A 25,324-nucleotide genomic window follows, 5' to 3' on the forward strand; every position below is an offset into this window, starting at 1 on the left:
CGCCAGGTGCTTCCGGGGCAGCGTGGCATCACTTCCGCCGCGGACCGGAAGAAACCATGGAGAAAAGGCTCGGATGTTAGAGAGCCGCAGCTTGTACCACAGAGACGAGGACTCTCTTAAATGGAGCTGTGGGGAGAGGCTCTGAAGTTCCTCGCCTCCAGTTGTCTTCTCAGTACGGGGAAGGCTGACGCCCAGGGTCCCAGACCTACGTGGGCCACTGCCACCATGTCGGCTGTCTTCTGGACCTAGTGTCAAACCCTTAGAGCAGTGGCGCTTATTTGGAATCACCTGTAGATCACAAACTGCTGATCTAGTTGGTCTGGGCTGTGGCGTGGGCATCGAATTTTTAAAAAAAGTTTCCCTGAAGCTGCTTCGAGAAGAATTACTCATCCTATCTTGTGATCCACTAGCCTGAGGCGTTTGGAGTAGGAGAAACGGAGGAGTAAATACCCTCAGTGGCTATTTTGTCTGCGCCTGTTTTCATTAACTCTTCACCGCAGCAGGGTTTTCAGTTGTTTTGTTTGGAAATTTCTGAATTTTTATTGAAGTGTAATATACATACAGGAAACGCACGCATTGTAATTGTATGGCTCCCTGAGTTTTGCAGAAACTGAACACATCCGTGTAAGCAGCACCCAGAACAAGAGACAGGTTATTACCAGTTCCCCCAAAGCCCCTCGTGACCCAAGAGGAACCGCTGTCTTGACTTCTAACAGCACAGACACAGTTTGTCTGTTTTTAATGTGCAGTTTGTGCTCTTTGGCGCCTAACTTCTTTGGTTCGACATCGTGCCTCTGGGATTCATCTGTGTGGGGGTTGTGGTTGAATATCTTTTGTGTTGCTATTTGCTATTATAAGTCAATTGTGAATATACCATATTTATCCCCAACAGGGCTTTTCTTTTGTGCAGGCCTGAATCCCCCTAACCCCCAGTTCAATACACCCAGAAAAGAAGGATTTTTGTTTTGATTGCCTCTGCCGCTGATTCCATCTGTGCAGGGCAAGCAATGGCTGTCCGAGGCATTGTGAGACATGAGAGGACTTTGAACCTTCTTCCAGTCTGCCCTTTCAGAACCAGCCCCAGTTGCCCTCTGTCTGGCTGGAGCCACACATAACACCAGTTCAAAAGAATCTTCAGACACACACACCAACACACACACAGAGTTAGTGACTTTTAGTTCCTGGAATCTATTTTTCTTCTTGCTTCCTGTGTAGATTTTTATGTAAGGATCCAGCAGCTCTTGCTATTATAGGCCACTTTGACAAGCTATAAGAATGTTAACAAGGTTACAGTAGCCAAAGCTGGAAAAAATTGTGACACATTCTTGAAATGAATTAACACACTGAAAATCAGCACTAAGCTACACCCAACAGTATGAATGATGACCACGATCACAATATATAGAGAGAAAAGGTCACAGAAGAATGCATATAATATTATCCCATTTATATAGCTTAAAAAGATGTAAAACTGAAGAATGTATTATTTAAAATACTGACGTATGTGGTAAATCTATGAAGAAAACCGTATGTTGATACGTTATTTCTGAAAAAGCAAAGCTGAATTATCATCTTGCCAAGCAAGAGAGACCTACAGTCTCTCATAATGTTTAAGTGGGCTTAAGAACATTAAGTGATCGGTAGTTAGTTAGCAGGTAGGTAGTTCTAGTAGAAGCAGAAATTATTTTGATTAGTTTTAACAGAAGCAAGGAAAACGCTGATCAGCGTCTAGGTCGAAGCAGGCACATTTCAACATGGGCCCAGCTTAAAGTTGGTTTATTTTGGTTTTGTAAACTCTGAGATTTGAGGAGCCCTGGTAGTGCAGTGATTAAGTGCTCAGCTGCTAACCAAAAGATCGGTGGTTTGAACCCACCAGCGCCTCCATGGAAGAAAGATGTAGCAGCCTGCTTCCGTAAAGATTTTTACAGTCTTGCAAACCCTTTGGGGCAGTTCTACTCTGTCCTATAGGGTCGCTATAAGTTGAAATTGACTCAACAGCTGTGAGTTTTTGTTGGGTAGGTAATCTCTGTTATGATTTAAACAGCAGGGTTTCTCAAGGCCTATGGCTGGTTCCGACTCATAGTGACCTCATATACAACAACGAAACACTGCCCAGTCCTGTGCCACCCTTAAAACTGTTGCTATGTTTGAGCCCATTGTTGCAGCCCCTGTGTCAATCCATCTCATTGGGGGGTCTTCCTCTTTTTCACTGACCTTCTACTTTACCAGGCATGATGCCTTTCTCCAGGAACTCGTCACTCCTGATCACATGTCCAAAGTATGTAAGATGGAGTGTCACCATGCTTACTTCTAAGGAGCTTTCTGGGTGTACTATTTCCAAGACAGATTTGTTTCTTCTTCTGGTAGTCCATGGTATATTCAATATTCTTCGCCAGCACCACAATTCAAAGGCATCAGTTCTTCTTCAGTCTTCCTTACCATTGTGCAGCTTTCACATGCATATGACTCGACTGCAAATACCATGGCTTGGGTCAGGTGTACCTTAGACCTCAAAGTGACATCTTTGCTTTATAACAGTTGAAAGAGCTTTTGCAGCAGATTTGCCCAATGCGATACATCATTTGATTTCTATAAATTCTCTGGATGTACTTTTTGGTTGATAAAAGCAATGTGAAGATGCACTTACCCGGTGGCAACAGCGATGGGACACCACAAGGCTATGGATGTTGGGAGCCTTGTGCTGGAGCATCCAGTTGATGGGTGTCACAGAGCCAGTCTATGTGCAGAGAAACTCACTTTTTAAAAAAAAATGCTTAATGTTAAAAAAAAAAAAAAGGCTCTAGAGTGCACTTAATGCCTCCAAGGAGAATTTGTGATGCTGTGTGGGTCAGCTTTTACTGTGGTTGTTGTTGACAGTTGCTGTCCTGTCGATTATGACTCATGGCAACCCCACATGTGCAGAGTAGAACTGCTCCTTAGGGTTTTGAAGGCAGACCTTCCGGATGCAGATTGCCAAGCCCATCTTTCATGGCACTCTGGGTGGATTCGAACTGCTAACCTTTTGGCTAGTAGTTGAGCGCTTAACTGTCTGTACCACCCAGGGACTACTAATGTATAAGAAACAGCTGCAAAAGCCCGTTGGCTACACAACAATGTAAAAATGATCTATCATCCTTCATATTATACGCCAGCTGCCGGTCAGCAGTGGTGCCGGCTCCTGGCTCAGGTGGTTCATGAGTTGGCTCCCTGTGCCTTCTCATGCTGGGACCCTGCCTGGAGGAACAACATTCCGTCCGGTACGAGCTGTGCTCTCACAGCAGAAGGAAGCAACAAGATGGACAAAAGCTTTCATAGCTGTCGAGGCTGCTCACCGAAAGGTTGGAAGTTCAGGTCTACCCAGAGGCACCTTGGAAGAAAAGACTGGGGATCTACTTCCAAAAAATCAACCATTGAAAATCCTGTGAAGCACAGTTCTACTCTGACACACGTGGGGTTGCTGTCAGTCAGAATTGACTTGATGGCTACTGTTTTTTGGTTTATTCGTTTCTTTGTTTTTATATGGCCGAGTGACATCTGCTACTGTCCCATTGGCCAAGAAAGTCATATGGCCAAGCACATGCCCAGTGGAATGGGGAAGGGTCTTTTTCCTACTGGAGCACATGGCAAGGGTGAAGAGGGATCAATTCATGGTGAACCTGTAATAAATGCTTCCACAGACACTAAGGGAAAATTCTTTAGAATCACAGAATCTCTGGGCTGGAAGGAACCTCAGACTTGAATCCTGAACACCTCTTACCCCAATCAGGGGCTCCTCCACTTCACCCCAGACACAACTTTTCCCACCGTGCCTTGTACTCTGCCAGTGCCAGACAGTCACCATGTCCTGGGGAAGCTCGGTTGGAACAGCCATCCCTTGTGATAAGCCCGAGTCTGCCTGTCTTCCACTTACCCCATTATTTCTGCATCTGCCCTCAGCACACCTGTCATGCCCCCCTTCCCCCCTGACAGTCTGGGACAGACATTGCTAGTGTCTGACCTTCTCCTTGTTACCAGAAGGGTTCGTTTAGGTGGCATTTGCCCAGCCCCAAGGGAAGAATTAGGGTTGGTCTAAGCCATTCATGGTGATCTTCTTTGCCAATGATTGTTCTAAGGATGTACTACGACCCCCATCTGGTCAACAAGATAAAAGGGGAATCTACCCAGGTCTCTTGGGGACATTTTCCTCCCTGAAAAGAGAGGGGGATTTGAGGAGGAGCCCCTTTGCCTTTCCCTCCCTTTGTTTTGGCTCAGCTCACTGTCATTAGGTGCCATCAAGTCAATTCCAACTCATAGCGACCCTGTATGACAGAGAGTAAAATTGCCCTATACGGTTTCCTAGGCTGTTTTTTAATCTTTACAGAAACAGATCGACAGGTCTTTCTCCCATGGCCACTGGGGGGATTTGAACCTCCAACCTTTCAGTTAGTAAACAGATCGACAGGTCTTTCTCCCATGGCCACTGGGGGGATTTGAACCTCCAACCTTTCAGTTAGTAGCCGAGCACTTAACTTAGGGCTCCTTATAAAAGTCTTTCATCATCCTTTGTTTTTAATAATTTGTCTAAATAAAAGTTTTGAGTTTTCTAGTCATTGCAATCATTCTACAGTTAACACCAGTTTTACTTCACCTTTCCAGACCTGCTCTGGGGGAAGCCAGCCACAATGCTGTGAAGACACTGGGGTGGCCAGAAACAGGACTCCTGACCACAGCCAGTATTGCTTTGTCAGCTGTGTGAGGTACTATCTTGGATGTGGGTCTTCCGGCTCGTTCGCTTTCACGTGGTCCAGCTGAGGGGAAAAATGGTCTCCAGGGATGCCCCTTGGAAGACTTTGCACCAGAAGCAGGCAGACACAGGCTGGGCAGCACTGGTCAGCCCCTCCAGTCTGGACTGGGGTCCAAGTCTGGTCCAGCCTGAGCTTGTGGGGCTCCCAGCATCCTATGATAAGAGTGAGGATTGGGTTGTGGCTTGTCCACCCCTGAAGACGCAGGCCCATCACAGGGGCTCCCTCTGTACAAGATGAAAAGCTGTGCCAGGCCCTTGGGGTACAGAGCCTGCAGAAACCCTGCCACAGCCCTCAGGGCCCTGGAGGCACAGAGTCACTTCTGGGAATGCAGAGGCCTTAGCCTAAGGGTTGGCAAACTTTTTTTGTAGCAAAATTTTTGCAAAGGCAATCTTAAGTAGAGTTCAATATGTAAATATACCAAAACAAACAAACAAACAAACAAACAACAACAAAAAACTAACTTATTGCTAGAGCCAATTCCAACTCACAGCTGCCCTATAGAACAGGGTGGAACTGTTCCACAGAGTTTCCAAGAAGCACCTGGTGGATTTGAACTGCCAACATTTTGGTTAGCAGCCTTAGCACTTAACCACTACACCACTAGGGTTTCTATGTAAATATAAAAATATAAGCAGATGGAAATGAGCTGTTCTGGTGGGGATGGGTAACCTCTCAATGCATGTCCAGGGAACTCAAGGCCCTCTAGGGAGTCCACAGGCCCCCCCTAATCCACACCCAGCACAGTTGCTGGGCCCACTCTGAGGGCTTGGGATTTAGAAAGGTGTGTAGGGGAGAAGGGAGCGTGCGTTCTCCATCTGACTCTCACTTGTCTGCAACTCTTGACTTGGGAACGCGTGACACCACGAGGCGATGTGTCTAAGCCACCCCATGTGCCCAGCCCTACAGGTGCGGCCTCACGCTCCACACGCCCGGGCTGCAGGCGGATGGCGCCCCAGGCCAGGTGGCCATCCCTCTGAGTCCCGGGCCTGTGGGGCCCGCGTGGCGGCTACCCTTCCCGAGGCTAATCCTCGAGCTCCCCGGCCTGGCCGCAAGGAGTGCAGCGGTCCCGGGCAGGCGCGGCTGGGGCTCTCCACGGCTTCTTTGCGCACCGCTCCAGCACTCGAACCCCACCCCGGGGCGCCGGCCCCTGCTGCATGTCCCCGCGAGCGTGCGCCCCAGGGACCGCCAGCTCCGGGTCCTCCCGCAGCCCTGCCACCAGGCCTGGCGGCGCCGGACCCCGAGGGGGCCCCGGTGGCCGCCGGGCGTGAAGTCGGCGTGGAGCAGCTGCGTGGGCCGACGCCGCCGGGAGAGACAGCGTGGCCCGGCCGGCTACTCTCTCCTTACAGGTGAGGACCGAGGCCTGCGGGGGGAAGGAGGCCCCCAGGGACCTACGACTCCGGCCCTGCCCACGGTTCCCGGACCTCGCGGGATGGGACGCCGAGGCATGAAGGGGGCGGGTGGGTATGGGAGGCCGGAGCAGGACTTCCAGGCGCGGGGAGATGGAGGGGGACGTAGGAGGCGGGCACAGCCCCAAGCTATCCCCAACCTCCAACCCTGAGGTCGGTGAACAGCGACCTCAGGGGGTGGGGTGACATGGTGTGGTGGAGAAAGGAGTGGGAGAAGATGCTCCAAGGCGACAGAAAGGCAGGAAGTAAGGAGGCTTCTAGAAGAAACGCTGCTGGCACTGATAGTATATTTAAGAGCTTGGCACCTTACAGGGTGAGGCTCCTACTTTTAGGATTGATTTAATTTTTAAGAGTACCAAGCAATTGCATACATGAAAACCTATTCAAAATGTTGTGTGCCGTGGAGTTGATTCCGACTCATAAAGTTTCCGAGACAGTCATCTTTACGGGAGCAGATCGTTAGGTCTTTTTTTCCTCTCCCTGCGGTGAGCTGAGTGGGTTCCAACCGTTGACCTTTCCGTTAGCAGGCAGTCCCTTAATCATAGCATCACCAGGGCTCCTCTCTTCAAAATACCAAAAAAAACCTTTGCTGGAGAGTCCGACTCATTGTGACCTTTCAGGACAGAGTAGAACTGTCCTGTAGGGTTTCCAAGGAGCGGCTGAATTTGAACTGTCGACCTTTTGGTTAGCAGCCAAGCACTTAACCACGGTGTCACCAGGGCCCTCTATTCAAAATAGCATACTTTAAAGAACTTTCTTGGTGAGTATTACCTTTTGTTTTTTTTTTTTTGTCAACCCTGAAAGAGCCAACAGCAGATGAAACTTAAGAGCTTATGTTGTGCTTTTCTGAAATTCTTTTCTGTTGAAAGTGTTCTCTTTCACTCTCTAGTGCACACACACTAGCCTTCTCGCTCTCTCCCTCCTCCCTCTCCCATGTACATACACACAGTCCCCATGTACGCACACACATACTCTCCCTCATGTACACAGTCTCCCCATGTACTCTCCCCCACGTACACAGTCCCCCATATACACATACTGTCCTCCATGTACACACCCTCCCTCATGTAGTCTCATGTACACACACACATTTCCCTCATGTACATGCTCTCCCCCATGTACACATACACTCTCCCTCATGCACACTCCCCATGTGCACACTCACTCTTCCCATGTACACACGCACTCTCCCCATGTGCACACTCTCTGATGTACACAACACTCCCCCATGTCCACATACTCTCCCCCACGTATATACACACACACTCTCCATGAACAATCTCCCCCATGTATACACACACACTCCCCCATGTACAAACCCTCTCTCACCCACGTACACACACACTCTCCCTTCTATACACATACTCTCCTATGTATACACACACATACAATGGAAGGGTTCTATTCAGTAAGATAAAACTTTTAAAGTAATTTTTGCTGTTGAAGCTAGTACTTTAAATTTTAAGCTAATAAATAGATGTGTAAAGGAAAAAAAATACAATAAAATCTCAACATAGAAACAATTATAAAATCATTCTCCAAGGTGAGGTAACTGTAACAAAACTGTTACTACAAATGAGCACAGAAAATGCTGCATTCTTACTTATTAAAAAAAAAAAAAACAGACTTGTTGGCTAGTTGAAGATGCCCTCTTTCCAAGGGTAGAAAAAAACACAAAGTATAATCCTCAACTGTGCAAACTTAAGAGAATTTATAGACCATTTTGAATTTATTCCAGAGGATAAAATTGGTCAGTAATTTTCTCTAATTCATAGCTTAAAATCTTTTAGCTTCTGAATTCTCATGAAATTCAGATTTTCTAGAGCCACGGAGGCTGGGTGAACCCCTGAAACTATTGCCCTGAGATGATCTTTAAAAGGTAAACCAATATTATTCCCTGAAGTCTTCTTAAAAACAAACAACAGTTTGGCTTAACTAGCAAAGAACGTCTGCCTGGAGCACTGTGCTCTTTTAAGATCTATCTATATGGGGTCACACTGACAACAGCAATTCAAAAGATTAGACAGGAACCTTAGGGGTAGTGAGTTTACGGTAATGGGGGAGGAACAACTCGGAAAACCAGGCTGAGAATAGTTGTAGGGTAATGTCACCGAATTGTACCTGTAGAAATTGTTGAATTGGTGTTATGTTCTGCTGTGTGTATTCCCACAACAAAAATAAATTATAAAAAAGAGAGGAAATGATACCTATAAAAAGTAACAAAATTGTCAGAAGTCATTTCATTGTAAATGGATGTTATCTAGGCAGGCAGTGCCGCTGACAGAATCAGTAATATGTCCCAAGAAAAGGAATGCAGAGACAATTCTTTTCTTCTTTCAATGTACACCACAGTATATTCAGAGACATATAACCATAACTGGTAACCATGAAATGAAACTGTTTTTAACATTACAAAAAAAGAAAACCTTTTAGCTTCTTTAACAGGAAGCCCATTTTGACGAATAACCTATTTTAGGAAACAAACTCTCTCATGCCAACTTACTTATTGACTGCCTCTTTTTTCAGTCATTTTCAGTTTACTTTCTAAGGTTTCAGGGCTGACCTACAGGTGCCTGTTTACTAAAGGAAATGTAATTATGATTTTGAAATAAAAATGACAAAACATTTAGTGATTGCTTTATTACATTAATATATTCAGTGTGAATGAGCCCTGAAACCCTAAAACAACAACAAAAATAAATTACTCAGATATTTATCATTCTGGTACCTGAAATAAAGACAAATAGAAAACTATGTTAAAACATTAAAAAGTTGAAAATTTTCATTAAAATTATTTACATTTGTCTTTTAATGCCAAATTTACAGATACAGTTCTTTTAAATTATTAATAGAATATTTTGAAATATGAAAATAATTGAAATAAATATTATTAAATATCCACAACCTATGAATGAATGAAAACTCAGTTCTTAATTAATGTTCTGAATGTAGATATTTATTTATGAATGGCCAAGGGATCTTACAAGTTGTCTTTTAATTTTTTTACTCTTTATTCTTGGTCCCTTAATAGTGAGTAACTCTGTAAGGCTTTTAATAGCCGCTAATCACTGCCAGTAATCAGCTCAGCACAATTGATTCTTCTATAACCACCAAAAGACTGACCTGTTTTAAGTGCACCTAATTTTGCTTTTTAGTCATTAAAAATCAAATACCTTTACAAATATCTTTCTAAAGTTACAATATATGGAAAACATTGTATATCTCTTAAAAGTTTTGATTGGGGAGGAAAGAGTAATTCCTTGGTTAACTTTTCTCATGTTGGTCTGTTTAAAGAAGCATTTCATTTATACTTTAAAAATGGGTTTGAAACTAACGACTAATATCTCCTTGAAGCCAGAAAAGATCATTTTAGAAATACCGTGGTAAAGTTTTAAGCTTTGTAAAATTTTAAGTTATTTCTCCCTCCCTCATTTTAATTTGTAATGCAGTATTTTTTAAAGGTCACTATTTTGGTAGGTCTTATTCTTGCTCGGTATTTTGAGTCAACCACATTTTAGTTAGCCAAAAACAGAGATTATCCACGGAGCACACTGCTCAACGAGCCATGAGTTTTGGTATTTTGTTGTTTCACATGGTTGGGAATTAAACAATATTTATACACTCATTGTGTAAAACAAATTTCATCAATCCCGAGCATTTCTCACTGTCATTCTGAAAGCCTGCCCAGAGGACATTCAGGAAGAAAGCATAATCCTTATGGTTGGATGGGGCAGGCGAGGAATATTTTGGTGCTGAAAGGACAACTAATTTTCTGTCCCCAGTAGACTCGGCACAGGCACATCTACATTAGTGCTGGCCTCACTCCATCTAGGGGGCACTCGGCTGGGACAGGCCGGGGCTCTGCAGGGAAGTGAAGGCTGCGCAGATGGCATGACTCAACAGCCAGCCAGCAAGGGGAGTGCCCAGGGGGACCGGCCCTCAGTGACTTCCGTCCTTTTTATCCTTCCTTTTCACCTTTATTTCTGTGAGAGTGGCAAACACATGCTCTGCAGATACGGAACCCTCTTCTTCCCCGTGGCTAAGTGCCTTGGGCAGAAGGCCTAGGGGACAGTTAGTGCTCCTGAAGCCCTGGCTGTCCTCTGACTGCATCTGTCACCACTGCCCGGTGGGGCCACAGCCCTGGAGAACACCCTGCCCCACGTGGAGAGGCTACGATGCACATGGTCAGAGAACGTCTTACGACGGTCACTCCCAGGAGCTGAGAAGAGCGGCTGCTGTGCCTGTGCAGTTTCCCGACATGCTGTTCCTGCCTGTCAGCTGCCATGCATGTGCTTCCTGTGCCAACAGACCAGTGCTCTGCTGTGTCACAAAGGCTTGAGAAGCCAGAAACCTGAAAGCTGACAAATAAGTGAAGTTCGGTGCTTGAGGGTCCAGACTCTTTGGTCGGTCCCACAGCCATCATTTAATGGGAGCTGACAGTGCCAGCAAGCAGAGGATGTGCTCAGCCAAGAGCTGTGTGGTGGCAGGAGTGGGCCCGGGTGCCAATCCAAAAGGTCGATGTGAGGAGAAATGGTTTCCAATCAGAGTGCTTGCCCAGTCAGGTATAACGACAAGGGCATCAGGACATGTTGCATCATCGCTTTGTGTATGTCCTGCTGGAGCTTTTACTCAGGGCCCCCTTTGGGGTGGGGATCTTGCTTCCAGCCTTTAATCCCGAGATGCCTGCTCTCGTCATTGTTGAGCCTTTCCCTGCAGTAGAAACACAGACACACAAAACACAGGCCCCACGTTAGAAGGGAGACACCTAGGGTCGCAGTGCAGAAGGGACAGTGATTAGACCCTGGTGGGGGCGGGGAGTGCAGGGACAGTTCCCGTTGCTGTCCACAGGACTCTGGACTAAATCTGGTGGCTGGGATCAGCACCAAGGACAGCAGCTGCTCCTTCCCGGTCAGCTGAGAGGGATATATGTGAGGGGGCCACAGGCCATGGGTGAAGATGTATAGGTGAAGGCAGCAGAGTGGAGAGAGCCACAAGGTCCTGAAGAAAGCGGGACCAAGGCAGCTCCCCAGTCAGTCAGTCAGGAGGACAGGGAACAGCCAGAGGCCTAGAGGTGAGCTCATCACTATGCAGGCTACCCTTCTGTGCCTTTATCCCCTCATTTAGAGAGATGTTGTTGTGAGGATTAAATAGCCAAACCCCTGAGCAAAATGCCTCACACACACACTCGGTAAGTGTTATCATCATTATCATATCACATAGGCATCATTCCTAAAATAAAGTTGTGTATCCAAAGTCTTTTGGTGAGGAATAACTTTAATAGAACACTTAAGATTTTCTTGTCAAGCATCCTAAGTCTGACACAAAATAGCTACTTTTTGCAGTCTGTAAGTCAGGTGGGGACATATCTATGGTCTACTCTAATTTCATGTTTCTAAATACTTCAGTCTTTCATGTGAAAAGACACTGAGAACAAGAGTGTGCCCCGGAGGAGTGCCCACCAGGTGTGGCTGTGTCATAGATGCCCAGACGCCTCCAGAGAGAGCAGCCCCATCTAGCCACAGGGAGAACTTTGGTCACATGACCGACCTACTAGTAAAGGACTTGCAGACATGGGTAAAGAGACTCTGGTGGGTGCTGGTGGCGTGTGGAAGGCCTTACCGGGTGGCAGCGCCTGCACCTTGTGCAGGACATGTGTCTTGCGCAGGTTCATGGTGCAGCCAGCGGGACCCATCAGATGAGCCTTCCACGCCTGCAACGAGAGGAGAGGCCAGAGGTGTGTGGTCAGGCCACAGAGTGGCTTCAGCTGCTTCCACAGCATCCAGGACGACTTACAGATAAAGCCAAAAATGAGGGGCAGCTGCCAGCCACAGTGCGAAAGGATGGCTCTGCGCCGCGTACAGATGTCCCTCAGGTGCGCTACACCGGCCCCTTCAGTCTGCACAGAATGCACCTTAGCAAACATACCTGAGTCTCAGAGCACGGGCTTCAATAAAAAAGTGGTTGTAAAGGCCATCCACTGATAAATAATGTGTGGTACTCCATAGGGGGAAACCCTGGTGGAGTACTGGTTAAGTGCTATGGCTGCTAACCAAAAGGCTGGCAGTTCGAATCCACCAGGCACTCCTTGGAAACTCTATAGGGCAGTTCTACTCTGTCCTAGAGGATCGCTATGAGTCGGAATCAACTTGACGGCACTGGGTTGGGTTATTATTCCATGGGGAAAGAGATGATGAGTAGAATGAGCTTGCTGATTGCCTTATAGCATTTAACCGCAGTTCCTTTTATCCTTTTGCATAATTTGTTGTGTATTTGAAATTTTCAGAGAGAGAGAGAATGAACAAGAAGTAGATAGCCAGACAGAGGTAAGCTCATGGGAGGGCCCGTACTTGCCCTGTGTGATCTGTGAGTTTTCTGTGGTCAAGAGGATGCTGAGGGACTGCTGGGTTCCAGCCACCTGCTGGTCCTGCATGCAGGAAGGCTTGGCGAGCCCGATGCACTGGGTAGACTGCAGGTGGCAGCGGCTGGGTGGGGGTGGGGGACCCATGGGCAGGGCCCACAGGGGCTCAGTGCTTGATGCCTGGCACACGGGGGCACCGCCAGCCAGTGTGTTAGCCAGAGAGCTGGATTAACCATCATGAATTCTCTGACTCCCTCTGGTCCCTCCCCCTGCCTCTACAGCCACGTGGGGATAGAAGGGCCAGCATAGGAGACCACGCCCTCTCCTAACCATTCCTCTGAGCCACAATGTGGCCTGCACTGGGGGAGGCAGGAGAACTCTGAATTAGATATGAAATAGAATTTCTAAACTGGACAGGACTAAGTTTTATTAATCCAAAGGGACCAGAGTGTTTCAAAACTGGCCAAGATGTCATCTAAACCCATACTGTCGAGTCGATTCTGACTCATAGCGACCCAATATGACAGAGTAGAACTGCCCCGTAGAGTTTCCAAGGAGTGCCTAGTGGATTCGAACTGGTGACATTTTGGTTAGCAGTCATAGCTCTTAACCACTTTGGCACCAGGGTTTCCAAGATGTCAGGTGAAAGCAGTGGCTGGAAAAAAATAAAACCATTTCATGCTTGTATTCCAGTGAGTTGAGACTCTTCAAATAAACCATTTATAAATGTTAAGACATCATCGTGAGTAAATAGGTAAACAGAAACACTGTACTCCCTGAATGCTCGGGATGTTTGACTTTGGGTGGGGTCCAGCAGTACCATCATCTTCATCACGGTTATTATTCAACAATAGTGAGTTAAACACTTGAGTGCCAGTCAACCTCCTGGGTCAGGCTGCTCACCTCTTCTCCAGGCGAAAAGTTTTCGTGGCACAAAGGACACCTGTTTGCCAGCTTCTCTGACTTGGCAGCTGAAATGATTTCCATAAAACAGGTCAGTTACTCCTATGACACCGAGATAGCACTTAGACGAGAAGGAGAGCAACAGAACCTGCCAAGCACTCTGTGACCCCCAGGGCACTCGGACGTCAGCATAGCACCATTCACAAGAAGGACCACTTGCTACACAGAGGGCACTTGGGGATCTTGACGGGGGCCCACCAAGGACAGCCACCAAGATGCACTCACGATTGCAGTCTTTGGTTTTGATGTGTCTGGGCAGCTCCTCCTTCAACACCGCCTCGCTGCAGCGGTAGCACTTCCCAAACCCGTCCTTCCTGTCACACTCTGTCAGCAGGTGCTCCGTTAGGCTGGCGATCTCTACCACCTGGACCAGGACACAGAGCAGAGCAGCTGCTGAGACACTGTGGGCTTCCTGCCTCACTGGCCAGTGTGTGTGAGTGCCTTCAGGGCTTAAACCAAAAACCAAACCTGTTGCGGTGGAGCCGATCCCGACTCATAGTGACCCTACAGGACAGGGTAGAACTGCACCACAGGGTTTGCAAGGAGCAGCTGGTGGATTTGAACTGCCAACTTTTTGGTTAGCAGCTGAGCTCTTAACCACTGAGTCACCAGGGCTCCTTCAAGGCTTAAGATCGCCAGAAAAGGCTTTGGTGTCATTTACTCATGGGGTGAGTACAGCCATCTTTTCTCTCTGGTGCTCAGCCCACAGAGCTTCTGGACCCATCTGCCACACTCTGCAAGGACCCCAGGTCCTCCTCTCATGTTACCTGGGCAGCGCATCAAGGCCACTGCTAAAGGGTGGGGAGGGGGTGCTAAGGCTAATTTGAATGTATTAGGAGGCAGAATCATCTGTGGTTAAGTGTGTGGCCCTGGGTTCAAATCCTGCTCCTCTTATTTCTAAGACATGCACAGGAACAGCGTGACAAAAGAGAGCTAAGAGATCTCTCGCCACACTGACATCTTTGGCCAGAAGGACCTGTGTATGCCCTTGAAAGAAATTCCCTACCCTGGGACTTTTGTACACTGCCGAGGGAAACAATTGGCCTCGTTGCCGATCATCTACACCAGGGTTAGAGTCCGCCCCGCCTGGGGGAGGGACAGCCGCCCAGGTGGGAGGACCTGCCCAGTCTAGCTGCCTTCTTAAGCCTGAACGGGCCCTAAGATAAAAGGAAGAGGCTCTTTATTCTCTTGATTCTCCTCCATTACGGAAGGAAGGCCTATTGCATCAGAGAAGATTTAAAATTGGGGGCAGAGAAAGATTTCAGAAACAGGGCACAAAAAGCATTAACCATGAAAATGATTGATAAAGTGGGCAACATCAAAATGAAAAACTTCCCCTAGTCCATATGAAGACAATAAACAGGCAAGACCACGAGTGACAGAAGATAGTTACAATACATATAACTGATCAGTAAAACCAGCTGCTGTGGACTCTACCCTGAATCATGGCAACCCATGTGTATCACAGTGGAACTGTGCACTACAGGGTTTTCAATGGCTGATTTTTCAGAAGGAGATTGCCAGGCTCTTCTTCCGAGGTACCTCTGGGTAGACTTGACCCATCAACCTTTTGGCTAGCAGCATATTATCCCTTTGGACCACCCAGGGACTCCATATAACTTACAAAGGATGCCTATCCAGATACATAAAGAATTACTACAAATCAGAAAGAAAAAGATTGTTAGCACATTCAAAAAAAAAGAGAACAGGCACCTCACAAAAGTCTAGCCAATTGGCCAACAAATGGACAGCTGCTCGACCTCATGACTCATCAGGCAAATACAAACTGGAAGCGAATGAGATACCATGAGGCACCCAGGAGAATGGCTGAAATGGAGAGGACAGGCAGTACCAGGTGTTGGTGAGGACGTGGAGCGGCTTCCACACGCTGCTGGTGGGGTAGGAGCAGGTCCAGCCACTTTGGAACACAATCTAGCATTAGCTCTAAAGCTGAACACTCGCTCACCCAGCAATTCTACTCCCAGGTATGTGCCCCAGAGTGCGCTCATGTGTGCTCCAGAAGACACACACGAGAGTGCTCGCAGCAACAGTACTCATAGAAGCCCCCACTGGAAACAACCCGGATTCCATAAACAGGATAGGTGAATAAATTGTGGTATAGCTAAAGGATGGAATGCTATAAAGTAAGGGAAAAAACTATAGCATAAAACAATTACATACTGTACCATTCCATTTATATGAAGTTAGAAAAGCAAGAAACACAAACGTGTGGTTTTAGAAACAAAGACAGTGATGACTTTGGGGAGAAGGACTGAGATGGTTGGAACAGTCCCTGGGTGGCGCAAACGTTTAAATGCTCAGCTGATAACTGGAGAGCTAGCTGTTCAAATCTACCCAGACGTGCCTCAAAAGAAAGGTCTGGCAATCTACTTCTGAACGGTCGCAGCCAGTGAAAACCCTGCAGAGTACAGTTTTACTCTGACATGCGTAGGAGTCGACTTGATTGCAACTGGTTTGGTTTCTGGTTTGAGGGGTGGTGGTACTCTGTCTTTCTTGACTTGGGTGTCTGTTACACAAGTGAGTTTCTTGCGTGATAATTCCTTGAACTATAACGCTTATGACTTGTATACATTTATACTTCAACAAAAAAGTAAAAAATCGCAACCCAAAACAAAATGGGGTGAGGTGCACTCAGTTACTTTTCCCAGAACCTTCCCTCCGATAATACTAAAACTGGCTAGTTTTGTGCCTGAGGCCTCTCAGGGGTTGCTGGCTCAAGCCCACATGCTGGGTCCAGTTCGACTGCTCCCAGCACCTGACCTGCTTGCAGTAGTCACATCGTGTCAGCATGAGACAGTGCTTCCAGTAATGCAGGTCCAGGCCTTCCTCGGTGAAGGATTCATTCCTTTCCCCACAAAAAATACATAGACTGAAATAGAGCAAAAAAGTGAAGAGTGAACACGAAGACCTAGTTCAGTAGTATCCACTGCGCTTCTCAGTTCCCCAGCATCAGGGTCTGATGTCTGTGCTTTCCTCTCCACTGCACCTCTCAGGGTGGGGGCTGGGCTGCTGGCCAGAAGAGGTCCCTCCCCAAGTAGGTGCGTGACATCAGTTAGCTTTCAATGGCTTCAAATTCTAACTTTGTCATCATAATCAGATGGACAGGAAATTTAAGTTATAAGAGAAGATAAGACAGAGACATTTCTTATAGGGTCCTTGTTGATGAGTCCTAGCCACTGCTTAGTAACGAGTGTTTTCTGGTACAGTTCTTTGTACCTGTAACAGCAATTATGACAGATATGCTGCTAATTCCTATTGGGGTGAAGAGACGGAAAATCACCTGGACTTAAACTCAGCGCTACTGCTGACTGGGTTAGAAGGCAATTTTCCTAGCTTTAAAAATTACTGGAAAGGGTCAACTAATTTACATAATCCTAATGATCGAACAAGGAGTCCTCATGGTGCAGTGGCTAAACATTCGGCTGCTAACCAAAAGGTTGGTGGTTCGATCCCACCAGCTGCTCCATGAGGAAAGATGTGGCAGTCAGCTCCTGTAAAGATTACAGGCTTGGAAACCCTCTGGGGGCAGTTCTACTCTGTCCTACAGGGTCACTGTGAGTCGGAATCGACTCCATGACAGCGGGTTTAATGAACGACCCAAGAGAATGTTCATTTTACGGCATTTTTAAAGTGGTTAATGCCTTTACTCTTTACATAATGAGCTAAAGACAACGTTACTCACTGATCCAAACAGTAATTATCTGGAATTTCCGGAGCGTTAGGTGGGGCGGCTTTCCTTCCTTGGGTGTCTGATTAAAACAAAAAACAACAAACAATTTAAACAATTTTTTTTGTAGAACTTATTTTCAAATTTTCCGTAACAAGTTTGATTTAAAGTAGACTTTAAAAGAATTATACAAGCTAATAAGGGTAGTATCTTACATTCGGTTCTAAAACGTCTGAAATACAGTAGGTGCCGAATGAATAAAAGTGGTTTCTTTGTGGGGCTTCATGATGTGTGTTGTACGTACCCTGATTCTCGGGCTTCACGGTGTCGCTTTCTTTTTCCTAAGACACAAAACGGGTAGGTTAGGGACGTGCAGTAAGTGCTTAATAAGATGGCGTTGAATAAATGAATAATTTAGGAGTTAAAATGTTCTGCATGCCAAAGTGGGCTCTGGCAACACAGGCAGTGACTTGGCCGATGGGCCTTCTGTTGTACCCTTCTCTGCCAGGCATTTTTTCCCTCTCCTTTTTTCCCTTTAGTTCAGGTGTACTAATGACTGCTGGTCTGACTGGTCGGGGGGCTTAACCTAAAAAAACCAAGCCCGTTGCTGCTGTGTAGACTCCGACTCATGGAAACCCCATGTGTCACAGAGTAGAACTGTGCTCTGTAAGGTTTTCTTGGCTGTAATCTTAACGGAAGCAGACTGCCAGGCCTTTCTTCCATAGCACTGCTGAGTGGGTTCCCGTTTGTACTACCTAGGGACCTGGGGGCTACACTGATTGAATGGATCTGACAGAAGAGGCTCCATACTGGTTACTGGTCTCATACGCCAGCTTAGGGGCTGTGCTGCTGTGGTGAATGGGGGAACAGGGGACCCAGCGCTCGTGGGCTGGCCCTGGGCCAGGCTCCTCCTGCTAAAATTCCCAGGCTGTTCCCTGGCTCTCTTCCCAGTCTGTTCTCTGTACTAAAACCTTGAGAAACCCTTTATTAATTCTTCTTTCTGCCATTTGGCCTTCTAAACATTACTATGATCTGTATAATAATGGCCAATTTGATGAACTCTTATATTCCTATGGTGACCAACCATCTCTGTTTGCCCAGGACTGAGGGGGTTTGGGACTTTTAGTTTTAAAGGAAGAAACAGGGATGAGTTGGTCATGTGACATATAGCATTAAACTGATGTATTACAAACATAAATACTGTCCTCTACATTTATAGAGAATTAAATTTTACATGATAGTAAGTAACTTCTCTCAAACCCAATCACTGAATAGGAAACACATATAAGAATACAATTTTAGAACTGGAAAAGGACTTAGGAGATTAACATCAAACTTGCATGATTTATGTACTTATAAAGAAACCTAATCTAATGTGATGGAATTCTTGGGATAAACAACAACAACAACAACAAAAATCCTTGTTGATAAGAGATGGGCTTGTATATTTTGCAGGGAGACAATGTAAACAGAATGCAAAAAGCTAAATTTTAGTTTTAAATTTATCTTACCTATACTTTGAACCGAGCCCTGGTGGGGCAGTGGTTAAGAGCTTGGCTGCTAACCAAACAGCCAGCAGTTCAAATCCACCAGCAGCTCCTTGGAAACCCTATGGGACAGTTCTACTCTGTCCTATAGGGTAGCTATGAGTTGGAATCAACTTGACAGCAATGTTTTTTTAATACTTTGAACAGCTTAGAAAGCTAATTATTAAGTTTTTTAACTGTTTTTTTTTTTTCCCTAAAACTCAGGAGCAATTAGGCAATCTGAAAGTATTCTGTAATTCTCAGGTGAGTGTTCACCAATCACACTGTCTAATACAGCAGGCCCAACCCACCCCGCTGCCTTGTTGCAGGGTGCAGCCTGTCTGTCATGTCCCTGTGCCACATGTCTTTTGCTTTCCCTTCACTATCTTCCTCCTCCCTGGAGCACCAGCCCCACCCGGGCAGAGACCATCTTGTCCGCTCTGTACTTCCATAGCCCAGGCTGTGCCTGGCATGCAGCAGGCCCTCAACAAACATCAACGGCATGCATGGGAGCTGGTGCAGGCACCCTGAGAAAGCTGCATGATGGTATCTAAGGTGCTGTCTAGGGGGATGTAACCTGCCTTAGCGACCTGACCCTGACAGCATCTAAGACCAGACACCACTGAGGGCTCACCACAGCTCCTCTCGGCCATGAGGGGAGAAAGCCGGGATTGAGCCTCAGAGCTGGGGCTGAGCCTTGGCTTAGCCACTAATGACCTTTCAGACCTTGACTAAGTCACTGAGGTTTCCTTAATTTGTTTCCTCGTTTGTATAATATTAAGGGATAGTGGCTAACGCATGCCCAGTCTGCTTCAGAAGGTTGCTGGGAGAACGTGAATATATATGAAAGCTCTCAGTAAACCACAGTCTACTACATAAGCCATTATTCCCCACCCCGGGCCCCACCAATCTCCTTTCCACCTCTTTTTCTATTCCCCATCAGCCTCTTCTTCCTTTTCGTTATTGCTATTCTGAGGTTCCAGCATTTAGCTGAAATGTTACTGAGACTTTTTGCCATAGGAACTTTATCATATACTCTGTCCTATTTCCAAAAAAGAAATTTCTATCAACTTAAGGACCTTAATCATAAAATTAGTGCTACGAAACTGATTTAAATTGCAGAAGCCGGACAGTTTAGACGGAACGTGTTTATATTCAACCAAACTGTGTCTGCTCACACCATATCCGATGTCTCCCACAGGCTTAAGAGAATGGGTCTACTGGAGAAGATTATTTACCTGAAACCTTCCTATTTCAATGCACCGAGCTCAGACCTTCATATTCAGATTTATTTTTCTCCTCTGCCTCTGTAGGAGGCTATGGAGCTAAGGAGGAGATCAGACCCTTTTCCTTTATTCCTTTCTTTTATCCGTTTTGTAAACTTCCAATAGTTTTCTCTCTGAACACGTACAGCAACTCACTCCATCCCTATGGATGAAGAATGAGGCTGACTAGCTGACGGATGATTTGAACCATCTAATGGGGCATTTCTTTTTTTAAAAAGAATTATCCCAAGCCTAATTTAAAAACCGATAAAAAATAAAGACACCAATCTGTGTAATCCCAGGGAAAGCAAATCAGCTACGCTGTGTTTCTATACAATGAAATGACTGGTCACATGATGTCACCCTAAAGCCCATGCACGGATCACGGGCGTGTTAACCTCGCCAACCTGGGCTTCGGCCTGGATTTCTTTGAGTGCTGCCAACTGGCCTTGTAAAACTTTAATTTCTTCTTTCTTTTGCCTTTCCGCTTCTTCTGTCGCTGCCTTTTTCTGTGCCTGTTAAGAAGATTATCTTTCTGTTAGAGTAGCTTTTTAGGGTAGTCTTAGAAATTGGGAGACAAATTATAACAGATAAATTATGTGTCTCATGGTTTATAGTACTCATTAAGACTAATGATATGACCAGGATCAAAGTAAATTCTCTAGATTCATTAAAAAAATGTTTATTGATAGATAAAAACAGCAATATCCTCATGGGTATCCTTATTCTTATTTACAGATGGGGAAATGGAGGGTCTCACAGGAAAAAAGGACAAAGCCAGGATGTAGCTCCCTAAAATATTCATGTACAAAATACCTTTTAAAATATATAATTAGATCATAATTTCATGAAAGTTAACTTACCCTAATTTCAGCTTCTGTAGGTTTGCCATCTATTTTAGCAAATCCCTCAAAAATTGTTTTATAGAGAACGTTCTTGCGCGTGTTGTTGTCGTCTGGAGGAAGGTACTCTAGAATAAAAGCCTGGTGCTGTTTATACATGTCCAAAATAATTCTAACCGCTGTTTCTCGTACCTCATATACTCTATGCTCCAGCGCACTCACTGAAAACTAAAAATAAAGCCAGGAGGGGTTCCTGTTGTTATTGATTCTTGAAATAACGAAGCTTATTTTTTCCAGCATAAATGGAATATATGTACATGATAAAAATTGAAAAAATAAATAGACACACAGAACTCCATATAATTATATTATATAATATAAACAACTTCTCACAGTTTATCTTACATTAGAAAAACAAACAAGCCCATTGCGGTTGAGACGATTCTGACTCATAGTTCAAATCATGGGGTCAATAAAACTTGTGTTTTGCTTTTTTCCACATAACCTTTTAACAAGCATTTTTAGGTTATGTTCTTTCCGTAAACATTGTATTAAATACTACAAAATATTTCAAACATTTAGAAGTGCAAATATATAATAAACTCCCATGTACTTAGCATCTAGACTTCAGTGTTACAGTTCTGCTGTGTTTGTCTCAGGTCTTTTTATTTCTAAAATAAAACATACAATTACAGTGCATGTCCCCTGTGTGTGTCTCCCCACCTGCTGTCCTCGCCTCCTCCTTGGAGACTGCGCTCTCCTGAGGCCGGGGCGCGTGCCTCCCACCTGTATTTTCTAATGAACTACAAAGACAGACCTAGCTGTAAGTGTACCTCTGTATGTGTGTAGATGCACTGATCTTTTTTTTTTTTAAACTGCAAATAGTACACTGTGCTTGTCATTTTGAACCTTTCTTTTTTTCAACACAGTATTATGCTCTCAAGAGCTATGCACATTCGTCCACATTGGTCTATTTCATCCATTTTAACTGCTCTGTGATATTCCAGCCCATAAACACATCACAACACACTGATCCAGGCTGAGACTGATGTGAACAAGCTGGGTGAATCCAACATCACCAGGATAGTGCTTAGGCATCGTGGCCTCAGGGCCTGGCCTTCTCATATCTAGCGACCTCATCCTGCCTCAGCCACACACTCAGGTCTCACCCAGATCCTGTCATTTCCAACCACTGTATGCCTCTACAAGGGCTAACTTTAAGGCTTCCACTCCGTATCACCAGCCATCTTTCTAGCCCACATTTTCTTGTACTACTCCTCCCCTCCTCCAGCAGTTCTTCAACCCACGGGACCTTCCATCTATCCCCACTACCTACACGGTATTTCCCCACCAATCATTCCCCCCAACCCCAAGTCTCTGCCTCCCTCCGTGCCCGGGGGGATTGTGTGGTCTGTGCTTACAGTCCTTCCTGGCATTCATGTACACCCTCGAAATCCCAGGCCCTTTCTCCTTCCTTTGTACTCCTCAGGCAAAGCTGAATGACTGGAGACTTACCAGTCATGTGACTGGTTTCACTTTAGACTTGCAGCCACACTGTCAAGGGATCCTCAGCACTGCACAGCAAACTGACCTGCAACACTTCCCTGCACAGTCCGCTCCCCCAGACTTCAGGTGGCCATTGCATACTTCCTTCTCTTGTCTCAAACCTCTACTACCCCTTCTCAGCTTCGAGCTGACTTCCTCCTGTTAAGAAGATGACTGTCCCTGCTTCACTCTGAGGCCAACCCTTCCATTCATACCCTGGCTCCCAATCCCTCCAGCCTACTCAGGACTCTGCTCCTGCAGTTACCCCCTCTCTCCTGCTTTTATCAACTTCTCCCTCTTCTTTTCCCTCCTTCTGGATCATTCCCACCAGCATAGAGGTAGACTAAAACTTGATTATGTGCTCAACAAGCTTGTTTCCTTCCTTCCTCGGTGCACAGCTATACTGCACTCCTGGTGCCCTGAAGTTAGCCTGGGGCCATCATGGTCAATGGAAATGTAGGTGGAAGCAGCTTGGCCACTCCCACCCACAATCCTCTAGTCACTTGCCTTTATTCAGTGACTTTGGAGGTCATGGATGAGAGCTGGTGGCATCACACTGGAAGGAAACTGAGCCCCCGGATGACGGCATGAAGCAGAGCACCCCCACCCTTAGAAACTGCACCGGACCATGACGAGAACGAGCAGTCAACTTTTATGCGTGAAGCCACTGAAGTTTTAGAGTTTGTTACTGCAGCATGACCTACCTTACTGTACTGAATGTTTAAACAAGAATCTTGAAGTAGGGTGCTACCATACAAGAATTTAAATACGTGAGCAGGCTTAGTGGTTATGTGGCGGGGAGCAAGGAAAAGGAACTTGTAGGCGGGAAGGATGATGACCCACGCTATGTAGGAGCAAAACGGTTTATACAACTGTTGCCTACTATAACTTAAAAGGCAGACCATGGGCCTACTGAGCTGGGAGCACTAGCAGAAATGAATGGAAATGATCAGGGTGTTGGTGTGTTTTGGCTACAACTGGCTGACTTTGGAAAGTTTTACAAAAGAAAGAGATGAGCTCAGGAAAGAATTGGTAGTTTGCAATTAGCAATAAGAAGACTTTCTCTGAGAGAGATGGCAAGTACTGGCAGGGTTGGGCAGAGGAGTAATGTGATCTAAACCCAAACCCAGCGCCATCAAGTCGATTCCGACTCAATCTAACTTTTGTTTAATGGACCGCTCTGACTGCTGTGTTGAGAACTGACTGTAGGGGGCAAGGTGAGCAATTCTGGGCGGTAGCAGTGGAGTCGTTGAGAGACTTGATGGCACTGGGTGCTGGGAGCAGTGACTAAGTGGTAAGAATGGTCAGATTCTGGATGTGCTTTAAAGGAAAGCCATAGCACTTGCTGATGGAAGTTTGAGACAAAGAGAGAAATCAAAGATGTCTCCAAAGCTTGTGGCCTGAGCAAATGAAGGAATGCAGCTGCCATTAACCCACATGGGGGAAGGTTGAAAGGCTGGAAGGGATGGTCAAGGGTGGCTTTGGACATGCTAAGTGTGGTGCTTACTAACATCCATGTGGAGATGTTGAAAAGGCAACTGGATATTAGAAGTTCAGGGGAGTGGTCCAGGCTGAAGATACATGTGTGAGAGTCCTGAATAAACAGGTTGTGTGCAACTGGATGAGATCACTGAGGGAGTACGCGTACATAGAAAAGATTAGAATGTGGCCTGGGCACTTCAAATTTTAAAGTCAGGAAGACAAAGAAGAATCAGCAAAGGAGACTGAGACATGAGGCTGAGTGCTGAGAACTCCAGGAGCCTGTCGAGTTTGGGAAGTCAGGTGGTGAGACTATTTCAAAAAGGCTTATTTATTTCAAAGTTTTCTGCTTACTAAAACAGGTCTCAATCACACCTCTACTAATAAAACTGACGAATAAAAATACGCCTTACATGACCCTGACCTTCTTGATCATTAAGTTTCTTTATGTCAGGTCCAAATCCAGGTCTATGGGAGTCTATGGATATGTGCGATTGATAGAGACGAGGGATGGCACTTGAATCCCACACAACTGCTTCCCTCTTTCTTCATGTAATAGAGATGGACAGAGAGGCCCAATATGTGAGCGGGCCAGGAACACAGCACTGTGACAGCCTTTATCTACCGGGCTGGCCATGATGCTGGCTAAACACTCAGAATGGTACTTCAAACGCATCTGAAATCAGGAAGTAGAGGATTTTTGACTGGCAGGAAATGTCTCTCCTATAACTTGCATGGTTTCATCAAGTTGTCCAAAAGCACAAAAAAAAAATACACATACTTACATAGACTTGACATTCTGTATTGTACTAATGTTATCTCTCATAGACAAAGAAACGTTCTCTATAACCGTTTCACCACCATGGTTAAAGATCTGTACATAGCAACTTACAGTTAACGGAATTACAAACGGCAGGAAGACTTCAGGCGCACTCATTTGTTAAACTGAAGACAGATGATTTTCCTGGAATCACTCAGCCATTCACATTTACATATTTATCACACCCCGATTAGGCACTGACCAGGTGCCAGGCCCCCTTTTCAGTGCTGGGGACACAGTGGCGAGTCGCAGGAGATGTGCTTACCCTCATGACGTTGTCAGTGGTGAAGCCCGAGCCCTCGGTGCCCAGGTCTTTCAGCAGCCGTGCCAGGAGGTCCATCTGACTCATAGCCAGGTGAGTTGAAGAGTTTGCTTTTAATGGCTGGACCAAGTAAGTTGGGATAATTTGGAGAGACTTAACTTCCTTAAACAAGGCCATTTCCTATAAAAACCAACATATTTGTTAATTTGTCCTGGAAGATGCTACGGGCAACTTAATACAATTCAGCGTGATGCTCAAATGCTGAAGGAAAAAGAAGGAAATATTGGAGGCAGGCGGCAGTAAAATCGTGAACCTATTAGCTCATATTTCTATTTAAAACACAATAACCGATTAAAAATGAAAACCTGAAGGATAATAAAACCGGG

At 45.8% G+C, this 25,324-nt stretch overlaps 1 protein-coding gene across 1 annotated transcript in view; it reads right to left on the reverse strand.

Annotated features, from left to right (window-relative positions):
- Positions 1-8,588: 8,588 nt before the first annotated feature.
- Positions 8,589-25,324, reverse strand: part of CEP104 (centrosomal protein 104) — a 52,419-nt gene continuing 35,683 nt past the window's right edge. The window contains exons 13-22 of the mRNA XM_049877716.1: positions 24,942-25,118; positions 20,854-21,060; positions 20,398-20,505; positions 17,504-17,540; positions 17,215-17,281; positions 16,293-16,401; positions 13,737-13,875; positions 13,452-13,519; positions 11,810-11,900; positions 8,589-10,900 (exon numbers count right to left, since the gene is read on the reverse strand). Coding sequence (XP_049733673.1) covers positions 10,785-10,900; positions 11,810-11,900; positions 13,452-13,519; positions 13,737-13,875; positions 16,293-16,401; positions 17,215-17,281; positions 17,504-17,540; positions 20,398-20,505; positions 20,854-21,060; positions 24,942-25,118 — 1,119 coding nt within the window. The 3' untranslated portion in view covers positions 8,589-10,784. The remainder of the gene's footprint in view (positions 10,901-11,809; positions 11,901-13,451; positions 13,520-13,736; positions 13,876-16,292; positions 16,402-17,214; positions 17,282-17,503; positions 17,541-20,397; positions 20,506-20,853; positions 21,061-24,941; positions 25,119-25,324) is intronic.

This window comes from Elephas maximus, chromosome 3 (assembly GCF_024166365.1).
Source record: "Elephas maximus indicus isolate mEleMax1 chromosome 3, mEleMax1 primary haplotype, whole genome shotgun sequence".
Lineage (NCBI taxonomy): Eukaryota > Metazoa > Chordata > Mammalia > Proboscidea > Elephantidae > Elephas > Elephas maximus.